This window comes from Oncorhynchus clarkii, chromosome 24, assembly GCF_045791955.1.
Source record: "Oncorhynchus clarkii lewisi isolate Uvic-CL-2024 chromosome 24, UVic_Ocla_1.0, whole genome shotgun sequence".
Taxonomy (NCBI): domain Eukaryota; kingdom Metazoa; phylum Chordata; class Actinopteri; order Salmoniformes; family Salmonidae; genus Oncorhynchus; species Oncorhynchus clarkii.
The window spans coordinates 18531990-18550049 of record NC_092170.1 but is presented as its reverse complement, the minus strand read 5'-3'; the positions used below and the strand labels follow the sequence as shown (position 1 = coordinate 18550049).

The 18060-nt window shown below is 42.9% G+C and overlaps 1 protein-coding gene across 1 annotated transcript; it reads left to right on the top strand.

Annotated features, from left to right (window-relative positions):
- The first annotated feature begins 4493 nt into the window (after positions 1–4493).
- LOC139382463 (polypeptide N-acetylgalactosaminyltransferase 17-like) lies at positions 4494–16274 on the top strand. The gene is made up of 12 exons (XM_071126529.1): positions 4494–5185; positions 5303–5710; positions 6041–6224; positions 8386–8552; positions 10430–10604; positions 11100–11297; positions 11433–11550; positions 11905–12090; positions 14181–14318; positions 14519–14614; positions 15376–15537; positions 15989–16274. Exons 2-12 carry the CDS (start codon positions 5473–5475, stop codon positions 16121–16123), a joined length of 1797 nt encoding a protein of 598 aa, XP_070982630.1. The 5' UTR covers positions 4494–5185; positions 5303–5472; the 3' UTR covers positions 16124–16274.
- Positions 16275–18060: the final 1786 nt, after the last annotated feature.

Below are 18060 nucleotides of genomic sequence, written 5' to 3'. Positions count from 1 at the left end.
ATCACTCAAACAAGCTGGTGGGCAGCAGAAGAGGAGCGCTGACCGCCACCGCAGTGGTAGCTGGTCCCCTGCAGGAAGGTGAGGTGCCGGAGGTCTCTCCGCCCCCCGCAGGACATCAAGGGGTCCCCCGCGTACACAGTACGTTCCATTCTGGACTCTAGACGCCGGGTGAGGGGCCTACAGTACCTCGTAGACTGGGAGGGGTACGGTCCGGAGGAGAGGTGCTGGGTACCGGTGGAGGACATCTTGGATCCATCACTGCTGAGGGATTTCCATCGCCTCCACCCGAATCGCCCTGCGCCTCGCCCTCCGGGTAACCCTTGAGGCCGGTGTCGGAGGTTTCACAGGTTTCACCTGTTTCTCATTTGGGGTTTGGTTCAGGGCTATTTAAGTCTTCTATGCCCGCCTGCTTTTGTGCGGGCTTGTTTCTCTGTTCTGTTTGTGGATGGTTGTGTTTTGTCGTGTCTTTACTATCATTAAATGAAGACTTTTAGTTTTTATCAAAGATTCTCTGAAATTAATATTACGCGATCAAACTGATTAATCATGCAACTGTAATTAACTAGGAATTCGGGGCACCAAGGAAAATATTCAGATTATAAAATTATAATTTCCTAATATAACCTTTCAGATATTTTATATCTGATCAATTACTCTTCGAATTAATGAATTATTTACTTTCTAACGTGAGGTTAGTCTCATTCCAAACTTAGTAAATTGTTGGTTATCTGCACAAACTGTCTTCACTGTGAGTCATCCATACATCAATTGTCTTAAATCATTTATTTACTAACTAAGTAATTCACAGAAATGCATAAGCAAACAGTAGATAGTTACTAGGAAATGATAACGGAGTTTCCCTAGTGGGATAAACCGGTATCGCGGCTTGGTGGACAAAAGGGGAAGTGGGGGTCAACTGAGATGAGACACTACAAAGTTGATAATTATAACAATTGAAATGCTAATCCTTTGCACATGAACGCTCACTCATTCGGGAACAATTGCAATCAATATATATATTTACGCTCAGTGTGTCGTCTTGATCGCTGTTGAAAAGTTAGTTTCTGTTGGAGAGTTTCCGTCCTCTCTCCAAGATGATAATGTTTCTATGATTGTTCTGCCTAATCTCTCTCTCTCTCTCTCTCTCTCTCTCTCTCGCTCTCTCTCTCTCTCGCTCTCTCTCTCTCTGTCTGTCGTGGTTAGAGGGGATAGTTCAGAGTGACATTCATTCATTCATTATAGAATGGATGTTTCGGCGGTTGTTGTTTTTCACGTTCAATGATACCGAATTCCTAGCTGCAGACTAGTAATTAATATCAAAGACTTGTTCTTATTCTGTCGGTATTGATAGTCTAAGAGTTTAACCATGTGGTATGGTTAAAAGATTCAGCAATGGTCTGCAACCTTTGTCCTGTGATTGAGAGAAACATGGTCTCCTGAGAATTTCTCAAAGTTGGGTTTTATTCGGAATTGCAGAAAAGGGGCTGTCCCAGGATGCCTGACCCTAACTGGGTTCATGCGCGGTCCTCTGATTTAGTTCAACTCAAAAGGGAATTGGAGTTTCCTTCATTAAACAGTCCAAAATCACATTACACAATTTTACAAACAGTATCATCCTCAGTTATTCATCGTATACAACAATTAGATGTAAACCTCATATCTGAGGCTATTATATAAACAGCGTTATGGTAATGTGGCCGCACCGTCTCCCATGAGCTGTAACCCCAAGCTGTAACAAACGGACCAGTTCGTAGCTGGATTCTTCACCGATCTTTTATACCTTCTCCGGAACATGAAATTTGTTCGGACTTCAAGTTCTGTGAGGTGGAAGAAATTCCTTTGTTCTCTAAGAAAATTCACTCTGTCTCTTATACTGTGTCCATGAGGAGATAATCTCTTCGAGGAATTTATGACCTCACTGACCACAGCATCCTGGTTGAAGGAGCAGAGAGAGGCAGGGAGAGGGGGATGGTGCTTGCTGTACCCAAAGAGGACAACGTTGAACAGTTTGTTATTTTTTCGGACTGTTTGGTGTCCTGTTTGGGTCGGTCATTATTTCGCCTGTTGTTTTTGGCGTGACCTGTCTTACCGGAATAAATACGGTTTTCCCTAAACCTCTGCTCTCTGCGCCTGACTCCGCACCCACCACTCCTAGCTCCGTGACATGTCTAGTATTGTGTGTTCTATTATTTGATTCCTCTTTGCGAACTTTGTAATATTTAGAATAGCCATGGAGTAGTCTTTGTAACATTTGGTTATCAATATACAGTTGATCGACTATGCGAGCTTCACATATCCTTTCAATCTATTTTCCTTGAAGATTGGATACAGAACTTTGTGCCATTCTGCAATTTCCTTTGGAACTGGTCATTCATGCCTATTTTTTGCCAGCAAGTCTTTTGCCCAGGCTTTTAACCATTATTTTATCTTTAAAAAAACACACACACATTTGGTAACAATTGGGCATTCATGTCTCTGCCCTCTCTGTCCATAATGGTGTACACATTCAAGTTGGATTTTGTCGACAGCTTTGCATGGGATCTGAAGAGCTGTAAGGAGGAACTCCCTAACTACAGCATCAGGAACCTCTCCTTCTTTCTCTTGGATACCAATAATTACCAGATTTTCTCTCATGAATCTAGTCTGTATGTCAAGTAAGGCTTCTCTCAGAAAGATGTTCTCCATTTTAAGTTCATTAACATCGGTTTCAATCTTATTGTCCCCTTTAGCTTGTTTGTATCTTTCTCCAATGTCGCAGCTTTTTCGTTACTTGCCTTCAACTCTTTTTATATCCTTACTGACTAGTTCAAGTATGCCCAGTTTGTAATTTATTGATTTTAACAGATCGGTTTCCACCCCTACCATTCCCGGTGGTGAAAAGATGAAATCATCTGTATCTGTCGAAGAGTCACGTTTTCTTTTTGGGATTAGTTCCCCTGTTTTACTCTCCGTCATGTTTGGGTGTTGCTTGTTTTCGTAATATTTGTCTACATTTCTCTAGCCTTAAGGAAAAGATGGCGCCGAAGAACATGGCTGACGTTTTACATTCTCCCAACCAATTGTGCTATTTTGTTCGTTTTTTTGCATTTTGTGTAACTTATTTATAAACGTATTGTGTGCATATTGTTTCTGCTACCATCTCTTATGACCAAAAATAACTTCTGGACATCAGAACAGCGATCACTCACCGCGGACTGGAAGAAGCTTTTTCCTTTAACAAGTCTGACAAGCAGGATATTCTGCATTCACTGGAACAGATCCCCGCCTTTTGCGTGACGCAGGAAAGAGGCGGGAAGCCTTCTGAGAATTCGTAGGCGAGTAAGTAAACTCCCACTGCCATCCGTTCTTCTTGTTAACATACAATCATTGGATAAGAAATTTGATGACCTAAGATTAAGATTATCCTACCAACGGGACATTAAAATCTGTAATAACATATGTTTCACCGAGACGTGAAACGAACAATATAGAGCTAGCGGGATTTTCCATGCACCGGCAGAACAGAGACGCTACCTCTGGTGAGATGAGGGGTGGGGGTGTGTGTCTATTTGTCATTAACAGCTGTTGCGCAATGTCTAATATTAAAGAAGGCTCGAGGTATTGCTTGCCTGAGGTAGAGTACCTTATGACAAGCTGTAGACCACACTATCTACCAAGAGAGTTCTCATCTATATTATTTGTACCCGTCTATTTACCACCACAGAACGAAGCTGGCACTAACACCGCTCTCAACCAACTCTATAAGGCCATAAGCAAAGAATAAAATGCTCACCCAGAAGTGGCGCTCCTTGTGCTGGGGAATTTAATGCAGGCAAACTTAAATCAGTTTAACCAAATTTTTACCAGCATCTCACATGACCAGAGAAAAAAAATCCTAGACCACCATTACTCCACACATTGTTCATACAACAGTCAAACCCGGATTTCTAACGTTTACGTTCCTTCTTCTGAACAACAAATAGCTAGCTAACGTGACAGCTAACATTATGGAAGCTATTCATAGAAGACCACATGCACAGAAGCTTTGGGACCTTTAGCTGTCGGGAAGAGGGGTCCAGAAAAGCCAGATCCACAGCCTGTGCTCGCTTTTTAAGCGTGCAATAATGACATTTAAATAGCAGAATAAAAACGATTTCAGTATTCTGATAAGATTTGTAATTGTAAAATTGGTAGGCCTATGTGTTATTTGAACGTTTTAGGAAGATAGAAGTGGGGGAAATGTTCATTATATCAGTTTTATGCTATTTCAAATGCATTATTTCAGTTGGGACATAGGCTTACAGTAGTAGCTTACAATAATCATGGGATGAAAGTTTCAGACAAAATATGATTTGAATTGCACCATAATTGCAGATAATTGGTGCAAGTCAACTCAGCCCACCCACCCGTCTGCATCAACGAACTGCTTTCTTCACTGTGTGACTGACTGGCACACTAACCAGGCACGCTCAAAACAAATCTCTTCCTAGGAGCTCCATTCCCTGTTTTCCTGCGTGCCATTATTAAGCGCTATCTAGCTAGCACATTGGAATAATTCGGCAAAATTAGATAACACGACAAAATAAGAAAACGGCGAGAATACGGGTATAGGTAAAAAAAACAAAAAAAAACGTTTTGCATTAATTTGAATAGTCCGAATGTGAGACGACACCTCGCTTGGAATGATTTCATCCGCATTTATGTTCTGCATTTGAGGTTTCTTTCATCCGCGCAGCTGCATTATGCGGACGGTTATATTTTAGGCTGGCTGGCTGTGTAGCAGTCTATTCGTGCAATGCACCGCTCAAAACGTCTCACAATTATTTGTCCTACACGTGGAGGATCAGAGCCGCACAGAGAATGCTTAAACATGGGATAGGCGTTTTATGTGGTCAGTATTTATCTGCTATGATTTTGAAGATCCGAGGTCAGAGACAGACAGCGACTGTCCTCAAACGCGTCATAGCCCACTTCTGCTGGATGCAAAGAAAGAAAGACAGACTTGAGATAGCCTTCTGACTCTTTAAATATTTAAGAAAATGGACTCTTCAAAACTGAAGATATGCTAGTCTCTGTCTGACATCTTCTACGCTTGATCTTCTAACAATACATTTTAAACAGAGAAGTCACGTATGAGAGCCCATGACCAGGCTCCAAAATTACCCCGAACTAGGACGCAGCCTAAAAATTGATCCAATGCGAAATGGTAGGTGGTTAAAGCTTATTATTGAAATGTTGTAATTAGCCTAAGTTATGTTAGAATATGAGCAATCGAAATCTGAAATAGAGCCTATGTTTCAGCTTTGTTTCACTTGATTTGCAGCACCAGCTTCTCCAGTTGGAATGTCGCCTACGGTATATACATACAAAAAAATGCCTTCTTCAACACACATTTACATTGAACCTTATTGCACATCGCAACAAGGAGGACTCCTGAATTTGTCCTGAGTCGTTCCAAAAATACAATTTAGATCCCGGACATCAACAACTTTAATGGCTTTTGTGTTAAGAAGATGGAGAGTGTTATTGGTGCTGAACGTGGTTGCGGTTGCGGGGTTCATGACACTTTGGACCAAGTGCACCCACACCCGAGTAGCAAAAACCATCGGTCAGGAAGATGTGAAAAGACAATCACGATCTAACGGCACTGCTCAAGGTTTGAGCATCAGTCATGAAGTATTGCTAAAGAGACTCGGGTCGTTGGAGGACGTGGTTTACAGACAGCTTAATGGTAGGCTATGACTCTTTAGCACTTTAGCCTACCCACTTAAAAACAATGACTATGGCTCATTGGTTACTTTGTATGTCACTCAAAACCTACCACGATTGCTGTTATTTACATTGGCTGATGCTTAGTATCCTCCCAAATGGCACTCTATAATTAGTGTACTACTACTTCTGTCCAGGGGACCACAGGTTAGTGCACTATATAGGGAATAGGGTGCCATTTGGGACATATATAGTATACAGCTACTGTACCTCTGTTAAAAGTAAATGATTCTCAAAACAACGAAGCAAATGTGTTATAGCATAGTGACCTTTTCTTGACTGTGAACTCCAGGTCTGTCCAAGTCCCTGGGGCTGATCGAGGGTTTTGGGGGGCGAGGTAAAGGGGGGTTCCCCGCCACCCTAGCCTCAAAAGAAGAGGCTGATGCCAAAGTACTGAGGGAGAAATATGGATACAATGCTTACCTCAGCCAAAAGATATCACTGGACCGGTCCATACCAGACTTCCGGCCTAGCAAGTAAGTTTTCGGCACCCTATATTGCACTCTTTTTGGCCCATAACGGCACTCTATTCTTTATATAGTGCAGCATCACTTTTGACCAGGGCCACTCTTACTATAGCTCAGCTGACAAACGTGTTTCAGTACGATAGACCCTCTACAATTTTCATGTGCTTTTATGTTTTTCCAAAGACCAATCCAGGCTTTGACATAGGATTGTGTCAAAACATTACATTTGGGTTTGTAAGCAGCAAGTTGCAAGCATTAGTCTGTGTGTGTGTGCACTTTGTTTTATTTGATACCCATCTCTGGATCTCAGCCATATCTTGGGCTCATGATCTAATCAGAAGTGATAAACATGGTAGTGTATACTTTGGTCTGTTAGTTGTTTCGCTGCTACTGGATTGTTGCCATGGTCAGAGAGTCATGATTAAAGCTATGACAGTAGATGTTATTGTTTTGGCAACACTTAGCTTTGTGTTAAAACAAATACAAAATTCTTAAAACCATCTAGTATTATCTCTGTAGCCTAATCCCTCTTTCTTTGATGTTTTTTTGCAGTCTTATTTGTGATGAAGTCTAATGCGACAATTGACACTTGGACGCACGTCGGAAGTGCGCGCACACACACACACACACACATTATGTTTGTGCGTGTACACAACCCATCAGCACACAGAAACAAATTTATGTTTGAACATTAGCATTAGTGCAGCTCTTTTAGAGACTTTTCTAAAGAGACATTTATATCTGTCCCCAATGCTGTGCTGGTTAGCAGGCAGACCCCATTTGAAAGCCCCTGATGAGAAATCCCTCGCCCCAGCTCTGCTCTACCACCAGCTGTGATACACACCCGCCGGCAGCCGCAGGGAATGGGAACACACCCACACTCACATCTACTAACACACAGACACACGCATTTGTAATTTAGTTTCTCTATTTCGAGCTCTAAGAGGACCATGATGCATGTAGAGTGTGATTTCTCTTTGTATGGTAACACATTAGAATGGGAGCCTTCTCTTTCTGGTATATCTTTGCTTGTTAACAGAACAGTATCGTCTAGCTACCTCCTACAATGGAAGCCTTCTCTCTATTGGGTATCTCTCTCTATGCCCTGCAGCAGAAAGAGCTAGGAGTTAGAGCTATGAAATTGACTAACATCATCAAATCCTTTCCTTACTTACTTGGATGTACTGTATCACAATTCTTCGGATGTATCTCAGCAGTCGAAAGTGACTGCTGACTTGCTCTCAACTGTCCAATTCTTTAAGACCAGCACAGTTGAGGGAAAGGCGATAAGAGGAAGGATAGATACTGACACATTGTGGAAGAGTAAAAACTTCAAAACAAAAGCCACTTTGAACTATTAGGACATAGCCAGCCACAGATTCCTCACTTCCTCTCATTAGGGCTGGCTCTCGTTATAACAAATGCTAAAGTAAAAATAGACTTCCTATCGCTCTCTCCCCCAGTGTACTTGCTGTGAGGCTAGGGAGAGGGGGTGTGTGTCAGCTCATCATCAACATGTACAGAAGAGACTTGGAGAAGAAGCAGCTTGCGTGGTGGTGATAAACTTGGAAACCTACACTGGAATGTTGGGTAGTACTTTACATGAGCCCTCTGCCATAAGGGCGGGCTACATTATATTTTAAACTGGGTGGTTAGAGCCCTGATTGCTGATTGGCTAACAGCCATGGTATATCAGACCGTATACCACGGGTATGACGAAACATTTATTTCTACTGCTCTAATTACATTGATAACCAGTTTATAATAGCAATAAGGCACTTTGGGGGTTTGTGGTAAATGGCCAATATACCACGACTAAGGGCTGTGTCCAGGAACTCTGCGATGCGTCGTGCATAAGAACAGCTCTTACCTGTGGTATATTGGCCATATACCACACCCCTCCATGCCTTATTGCTTAACTATACACATATTATTATTATTATTATTATTATTATTATATAGGGCTACTTAAGTCATTGGCTTTACATAGGAGTGTTAAAGTACCATGTTCCTGAATATTGAATGATGAACTCACCGTTTGCCTTTATCTACAATGTATAAGGATGTATTAATATTTGATGTCATTAGTGACAATAGCTAATGATGTGTGTGTGTATGTCTCTCTCTGTGTGTCTGCATATGTCTTTGTGCGTGTGTGTGTGGTCTCCAGGTGTAAAAAGGCCAGCTTCCCCAGGGATCTTCCAAACATCTCCCTTATCTTCATCTTTGTCAATGAGGCGTTGTCAGTAATCCTCCGCTCCGTCCACTCAGCTGTCAATCACACACCGGCTCACCTCCTCAAAGAGATCATCTTGGTGGACGACTACAGCGATGACGGTGAGGAGAAATACACACACACACACTGCCATACGCACGCACACACACACACACACACACACACACACACACACACACACACACACACACACACACACACACCTGAAAGTGCATGTGAACACATACACACACATCCAATATACATATTCATACAATATACATTTTGTTTATGCATTTCATTTAATTATATTCTATGCTTTATAAAGACATCCTTGTCCAACATGCTGTTTTGCTGCACAGACAGGACAGTCAGATCAAGGCAAGAGAAGATGTCTGTTTGACAAAATCCATCCAAGGAGAGGGACAATTGTGAAGAGAGTAAGCAGTGAGCAGAGAGAGAGGTGGTTAGAGAGAGGAAGAGAGACAATTATAGGCACAGAAAGGTGGATTTAGAAAGGAAGAGGGAGAGATGTGGGTAGAGGGAGAGAGTGAAAGGGTGGAAGAGTTTAGTAGAAAGTGAGGGGCAGAGAGTGAAAGAGAAAAAGGAGAGAAAAATGGTTCAATTTCCCCCACGTTCCTGGCACGGCAGGATGGCAGAGGGCCAGCAATCCATCATGGAGGGGGGACATAAGATATTGCAGTGGTTGAGATTGAGAGGCATGCAAACAAATAACACACACCCTCTTACTGTCTGCATAAGTCTTCTCTCAGCCACACATGCACTGCACATCCGTCAGCCCATCGAGAAGGGCGTTCCTGCATGTGGACATACCTGCATCTGCAGGAACGTCTTTTTATACTATTTGTAAATGTTTAAGCTAGGACAGGCTGGAGGCAGGGGCGCTCCAGTATAGTAGGTAGCATTAATGCACAATAATGTTGGATCCCAGCCGCCGATAAACCCCACAGAAGGGGCAGGGGTGACAATGGTAGCTAGCTAGCCGTACACCGGTAGACAGTGACCTTCACCCCCGCCTATCGGGCACTGTTTTTCCACAGTTCAGGTAACGACGGCAAGGGCAGGTGTTCAGCAGGCGGGACCGAAGGACACTGTGTGCCAGCTAGTCTGGTACACATGAGGCGGGGGCAACACCGTGTGCTAGCTAACTAGCAAGATAGCACACGGTGTCACTAACTAGCAAGCTAGCTAGTTAGCTAGCACACAGTGTCCCTCCATCCTCCCACCTCCTGTGCTAGCGGTAGGCAAGGGCGACTCCGATAGACAGTGTCCTTCGCCCCCGACTGTCAGGCACGGTTTTCTCCGGCACACAGCAGGAGGGAGGTGGGGGCGACACTGTGTGCTAGCTAACTGGCAAGCTAGCACACGGTGTCGCTAACAAGCGAGCTAGTTAGCTGGCACATGGTGTCGCGCCAGCCTCCCGCCTGCTGGGGAGGCATGGTCAATCGGTAGACAGTGTCCATCGCCCTCACCTGTCGGGCACTATTTCCTCGCAGTTCTGCTAACGACGGTGAGGGCAGGTGTTCGGCAGGCGGGAGTGAATGACACGGTCTAAACTCACATAATACTTTCATTTCCCTTTTTACCCACATTTAAAAAATATCACAAGCATGAAGATGTCGTGCTCGTTCATGTAGGAGCCAATGGACTCCATTTGCATACTATTGAGCAGATCTGCCAGTGTGTGTTTGAGTGAGGGCTGTGGGGGTTCTGAGAGTGTGTCCAGGGGGAAAAAGCTCATAGCGAAGAAGCCAATAGCTCAGGAAGCACCCAACTCTCCCTGGTGTTGTTGTGAGACTGTTAGAAAGCACTGCAACGCTGGGGCCCATGAAAACAGATACATCTCTTCTCTGTGTGTGTGTGTGTGCACATGCGCTTAAGTGTTTTTCTGAAAGTGTTTGTGGGTGTGCTTCTGTGTGTGTCTGCTTGCTTATGTTTGTCTATGTGTGTTGCTTAGTTATATTTGATTGTGTCCCAGAACAACTGAAAGGGCCATTGGAGGATTATGTAAACAAGCGTTACCCAGGTATGGTGAAAATCGTGAGGAACCAGAAGCGAGAGGGACTGATCCGTGCCCGCATCGAGGGCTGGAAGGCAGCCAGTAGCGAGGTGACGGGTTTCTTCGATGCCCACGTTGAGTTCACACCCTCCTGGTGAGTGTATGTGTGGGTTTCAACTTGAACATTCAGTTGTTGGGATCGATGGTTTAATAAACTTTGACTTAAAGGGGGGGATCAGAAGGAATACTTCAGCAGTTGGTCAAGCAGCAATGTGAGATTTTCCAGCTGAAAGAATTGCATACTACTTCTAGCCTTCTAGAATATCTGCAATACCATATTTGTAATAATAGTCTAAAGAACTGAATTGCCATAAGCTTTTATCAACTGACAGTATTAAAAGTAGGCCTAGTATTCAAGTACAGTCACGGTGTTGGTATGTTCCTTATGCATACACTAGAGTTGACCAGGGCCCACAAATACACAGAAAAACTACACACTACACAGGGAGCTGCTTCTGACTCAACTTGACTCAACTCAACTCAGAAGAACTAGGGGGACTGCCTTGGAGGCTTAGGGAGGCAGAGGGAGAGAGAAGGAGACAGTAGATCTTAAGAAACCTCCGGCCCCATCTTTCTGTCTCTATGTCAGGGCTGAGCCGGTTCTGATCAGAATCAAAGAGGACCACAAGAGGATCATCCTGCCCTCCATCGATAACATCAAGCACGAGACTTTTGAGCTGGAGCGCTACGAGAACTCTGGCCATGGCTACAATTGGGAGCTGTGGTGCATGTACATCAACCCCCCCAAACAGTGGTGGGATGACGGGGACACCTCCGCACCCATTAGGTAGGCTACACACACATATATACACACACACACAGGCATGCGTACACACACATACATACACACAACTAAATAAACACTTGAATTTAGAGAACCCTATTGCCAAAATAAGGAAATAGAATCACCCTTCCCCCTCAGAACTCCTGCAATGATTGGTTGCTCCTTTGTGGTCAACCGGGAGTACTTTGGGCACCTGGGTCTGCTGGACTCTGGCATGGACGTCTACGGAGGAGAGAACATCGAACTGGGGATCAAGGTTTGTGTGGCACCCATTTCTCTGTGAAGGCTGAGCATAATTTTGCTCTGGTCAAAAGTAGTGCACTATAAAGGGAATAGGGTGCCATTTAGGATGCAGATTTGTATGTTAGGGTGGCGAGAGGCAGGGTGAATAGTTTGTGAATAGTGCATTCTGTATCCTGTATTGTCTTTTGTCCGATTTCAGCAAGTATGTAATTGTGGTTCTTTGAGGTGAGCTAAGCATTGGGTTGTTTGTTCGTGTCTTTGTCTACTTGCTTTCTTAATTATTTGTGTTAGGCCTGCAGAACATTTGTTGTGTGTGAAGGTATGTGCTCTGTTCTCATACTATTTCTCCACCAACATGCACTACCAGGTGTGGCTGTGTGGGGGCAGTATGGAGGTGCTGCCCTGCTCCAGAGTGGCTCACATCGCCAGGATGAAGAAGCCCTACCACAGCAACATAGCCTCCAGCACGCGGCGTAATGCCCTGCGTGTGGCCGAGGTCTGGATGGACCAGTTTAAGTCCCAAGTCTACCTGGCCTGGAACATTCCAATGGAGGTTAGTTTCTCCTACATACTGATTTGAAGTCATTTTTGGGGGGGCATATGAACATGTATGTTCAGATAGAACTCCAGGTCAGGGAGTCAGGTGAAGTTGAACCCTATACACTGATCTATGATCAGTTTTGCGTACATACATTACCATTCAAAAGTTTGCGGTCACTTAGAAATGTCCTTGTTTTTAAAGAAAAGCAATTTTTTTGTCCATTATAAAATAACATCAAATTGGTCAGAAATACAGTGTAGACATTATTAATGTTGTAAATGACTATTGTATCTGGAAACGGCTGATTTTAATGGAATATCTACATAGGCGTACATAGGCCTATTATCAGCAACCATCACTCCTGTGTTCCAATGGCACATTGTGTTAGCTAATCCAAGTTTATCATTCTAAAAGGCTAATTGATCATTAGAAAACCATTTTGCAATTCTGTTAGCACAGCTTTAAACTGTTGTTCTGATTAAAGAAGCAATAAAACTGGCGTTCTTTAGACTAGTTGAGTATCTGGAGCATTAGCATTTGTGGGTTTGATTACAGACGCCTCACAAGTCCTCAACTGGCAGCTTCATTAAATAGTACCCGCAAAACACCCGTCTCAACGTCAACAGTGAAGAGGCGACTCCGGGATGCTGGCCTTCTGGGCAGAGTTCCTCTGTCCAGTGTCTGTGTTCTTTTGCCCATCTTAATATTTTATTTTTATTGGCCAGTCTGAGATATGGATTTTTCTTTGCAACTCTGCCTAGGTCAGCTTCCTGGAGTCGCCTCTTCACTGTTGACGTTGAGACTGGTGTTTTGTGTGTTTCTCAAACTAGACACTCCAATGTACTTGTCTTCTTGCTCAGTTGTGCACCGGGGCCTCCCACTACTCTTTCTATTCTGGTTAGAGACAGTTTGCGCTGTTCTGACTGTGCTGCTGCTCCAGTTTCAACTGTTCTGCCTTATTATTATTCGACCATGCTGGTCATTTATGAACATTTGAACATCTTGACCATGTTCTGTTATAATCTCCACCCGGCACAGCCAGAAGAGGACTGGCCACCCCACATAGCCTGGTTCCTCTCTAGGTTTCTTCCTAGGTTTTGGCCTTTCTAGGGAGTTTTTCCTAGCCACCGTGCTTCTACACCTGCATTGCTTGCTGTTTGGGGTTTTAGGCTGGGTTTCTGTACAGCACTTTGAGATATCAGCTGATGTACGAAGGGCTATATAAATAAATTTGATTTGATTTGATTTGATTCTGTGAAGGGAGTAGTACACAGCGTTGTACGAGATCTTCAGTTTCTTAGCAATTTCTCGCATGGAATAGCCTTAATTTCTCAGAACAAGAATAGAATGACGAGTTTCAGAAGAAAGGTCTTTGTTTCTGGCCATTTCGAGCCTGTAATCAAACCCACAAATGCTGATGCTCCAGATGCTCAACTAGTCTATAGAAGGCCAGTTTTATTGCTTCTTTAATCAGGACAACCGTTTTCAGCTGTGCTAACATAATTGAAAAAGGTTTTTCTAATTATCAATTAAAATTATAAACTTGGATTAGCTAACACAACGTGCCATTGGAACACAGGAGTGATGGTTGCTGATAATGGGCCTCCGTACGCATGTCGGCCGTTTCCAGCTACAATAGTCATTTACAACAATAACAATGTCTACACTGTATTTCTGACCAATTTTGTTATCTTAATGGACAAAAAATTTGCTTTTCTTTCAAAAACAAGGACATTTTTAAGTGACACCAAACTTTTGAACGGTAGTGTGTTCAGATAAAACACCTACTTCCCTACCTAGATTTTCACTAGTCTATTTCAATTAATCTCTTCATTATCCTAACTACATTATGCAGTATATGTACACCATCCATTTCATTGCTAATGTTACATATTTGTAATTGTGTGTGCGTCTCAAATGGCACCCCATTCCCCATATAGTGCACTACTTTTGACCAGAGCCCTACGGTGTTAGCCTCGCGGGCCACCTGGTATTCCTTACAGCGAACCATTATTGTAAACTTGCGAGATCAGGATGGCTCACGAGGCTACTTTGGGGTGCCATTTGGGACACAATCTGTAATCAACCACTCCCTGTTCCAGAACCATGGGATAGACTATGGGGACATTTCTCAGAGGGTAGCCTTGAGGAAGTCTCTGCATTGTAAGAACTTTGAGTGGTACCTGGACAACGTCTATCCAGAGATGAGGAGGTACAACAACACTCTCTTTTATGGGGAGGTGAGTTTTACTAGCAACAGGGCCTATATACAACATTTTACTAAACACTCATCAAACACTCATAAGATGCTTTTAGCAGCCAAGTAACCTTTTCCCCCCATAAAAAGTTTCCCACCCTTTTTTCTCTTTGTCTTTTTCTCTCTCTACCCCCTCCATCCCGCTCTCGCTCTCTCTCTTTCTCTCTCCCTCCCTCCCTGTAGATTCGTAGTAGCAAAGCGACCCATCTGTGTATGGACCAGGGAGAGAAGGTAAACCACACGGCCACCCTGCACCCCTGTCACGGAATGGGACCTCAGGTAACCGATTAAACTAGGTTTACAGTATGTCCCAAATGGCACCTTATTCCCTACTTAGTGCACTACATTTGACCAAAAGTATTGCACTATATAGGAAATAGGGTGCTATTTGGGACATTCTAGGTTCACTAGAGAGGCACTATGCCTGCCAGGTGTGAGAGCAAAATCTACAGGGGAACTTTTTTTAAACCAGAATGTAGTCCTTTGCCCCTGTCGCATACAAATGTAGGGGATATCATGACAGGTTCTACAGTCAAAATAAAATATGCAGACAAAATGTCTCAATCATATCAGGTTAATGCATTTTTTTTAAGACCCACTTTGAATGAGAGTGGATATAATATCATATCACAAATAATTTCAATTGAATTCAAAAAATAGAAACAACTTGCTCTGCAGGAAACGCAATACAACAACTAGCAGTCGAAACAATCTACCAGACTTCAGTGTCAGAAAATAATTTGTTAGCGTTTGTGAAATAAAAATATTTGATAACTTTTTAGCCATGTATTACTTACTGTAACTTGTCTCTCTGTGTTCTTCCCAGTTGAGTTGAGGAGGACACACCTAGTTGTTGTTGATAGTCCTTTACCATTCACCACTTAATTTGGTCTCCCTGTGTCTCTCCTACAAGTTGTGTTAGTACATCAAAGAGGGAGAGTTCTTCCCGGGTGCTCTGGCCAGTACAGGGGAGAACACATATAGTGTTGTTGATAACCCTTGACCAGCCATTCACAGTCGTGTCTCCCTGTTCCTCCCAGTTGGGTCGGTACACCAAGGAGGGCCATTTTTTCCTCGGCGCTCTGGGCAGTACAGGGGACGAAACACGCTGTCTGATGGACGACCAGGTCTCCAATTTCCCTCAGCTCCTCAACTGTGACAAAGTCTCCAACACCAGGCTGACCACATGGCACTTCTCTCAGGTCAGACTCACTTTTACATTGTTTTTTATTTTTTAAATGTTGTCATTTTTTAAATTCCTTTCATTTAAGTTTCTTATACCGTGTTACTTACTTACTTATTTACTTATTTATTCCCTGTAGAGCATAGGGCCGCAGCGAGCCCCTGCCATGCCAGACCTGTGCAGGTTAACCCTGTGTAGTAACACTGTAATAACACCACATTGTAAGGACCTGTGAAGTTGAAAATAAAAAATGATAGAAGCTGCCTGGAAGTGACTGTTGATCATAAAGCATCTAAGAGTAGGAGTGCTGATCTAGAATCAGATCCCCCACTGTCCATTCATTATAATGTAAAAGGCTAAACTGATTTTAGATGAGCACTTTTAGTCTGAGAAGCTTAATGAATACTCTGAGGTCCCATGAAGGTAGTAGCCTACTCAATTGAGAACATTCTATTTCCTCTGTCCTTCAGAACGAGTCGATCATCAACAGAGCCACGGGCCGCTGTCTGGAGGTGATACAGGCTAACGTTTACTTCGGACACTCGCTGGTGCTTCAGACCTGCTCCGGACAGAGGTGGAACATCAAAAACACAATGAAGCAGTAGCCACAGCATGATGCAGAATTCTTCTTTGGCCAAGATAGTGTTATTGTACTGAATTGTATCAGATGTCATACTGTATTATTACAATTATTCACTTGGTGTTAACAGTTGGACTTTTCCAAGATTGTCTTCCAATAAACTGCTGGTCTGATGGTATTTTTTAATTATTTTTTTTTAAAGTTGTGTATTCAAATACCACATGGGGTGATTAAGTTGACACAATATTAACCCATCACAGCCTACAACAGATTTATTCAACTTCAATGTTTTGATTTCTTGAAAGGGTTTTTGCCGTTCCTTTTCAGCAACGTATTAAGATATTTCCAAATTGAAAAGAAACAAATATGAAAAGTGCATTAAGACCAAACTGTTTTGTGACTGATTCAGGATTCAGCACAACTATCTCTGACACACCGTGCTGTGTGTTCTTCTTTTTTTTCTTTTTTTTCTCCACCTTTATTTAACCAGGTAGGCCAGTTGAGAACAAGTTCTCATTTACAACTGCGACCTTTGTTAGTACTATTTATTTACTGTTGTTAAAATATATATATTTTCACTGTCAATGAGAGCATCCAAAAATCATTTTTAATTGATTTCAAAAGAGACAGTCCCTTTTTCCCATTCAGCTTTATCCCAGCTGGCTAGCATCAGCGGAGGAAACTGCTAGCAGAGCCATGAGAATGCGTCAGAGTTATGAATGGAACAATCACATTCACTATGTAGTGTGTCTGTGGGAGTAGAGGAGGCAGCCATTAAAAACAAGGAGGCAGTCGAGGCCCGTATTCATAAAGCGTCTCAGAACAGGAGTGCTGACCTAGGATCAGTTTAGTCTTATTTAGATCATAACGAAGATTGCATGGACAGAGGGACTTGATCCCAGATCAGCACTTCTATTTCGGTCTAGGATCAGTTCTAACTTTTAGATCATTAATAAAAATTAGGGAGGAGTACTCTCGACTGCCTATTTTATTTGAAATGCCATTTTTTTGTTTTATTTATTTGACACCAATTTAAACATCAACCACCCGCTTGTGCTGGCCCGACCACGGAGTCACGCCAGAGCTACCTATCCCCGTTGATCCCCGGTAAGCAAGGCCGCTGCCCTCCGGTACACACACACACCCAACAAGGTTCGCACACTCATACTTCCATGTTAATGCACACACCTATTGAGGTTACAGAACAATTAGGCTTGCGCCTAAGGCCCCTTCTCAGCGAGTATAGTGCAACAGTAGGCTGTGTAATCAGTTCCATAACAGTTGTCTGACCTAGTAACTAGGATCAGTTTAGCCTTTTATATTACCTGGACAGGGATCGGCACTCCTACGCCGAGATGCTTTGTAAATATGGGCGCTGATCTATAATTTACAACCAGGTTTACAGTATACTGATGTACTGGCTTATACCTCCATTTTGTGGTCTCCTAAACAACACTAGTCGTATCTGATGGAAGACAATGAGATACAGCAACATTTACAAAAAAAAGAGATGTTTTATTGCATAAATGCTTTCCATTTACTTTTGTACCGATTTCAGTATTTACAGATACAATATTCAGGCTATTATTAATAATACAACTTAAATCTGGACTAAAAAGCACTTTCAATTGAGATTTTCCATTGATCTTGCTATTTAGTCCAGCACAAGGCTTAATGTGTGTCCGGGAAACTGCCCCTACATGTTTTAATGGTGTGCATGCACAGTTTACATGTGTATATGTATGTACTGTATTCCAGTGCTTAATTTGTAAATCGGGAGGTGCCGGAACAAAAAGTGAGCGTGAGAGGGTGACCTGGGGAGTTCTGAGGTACCGGAACGCATGAGTAAAGAAATCATCGCATTTGCGTAGTAGCATAGAGCAGTAGAGTAGAGGCACTTACAGAAGTTGCACACATGGGGAGTATTTTTAGGGTCCATGACTGGAGACTTTGGCAGAATCT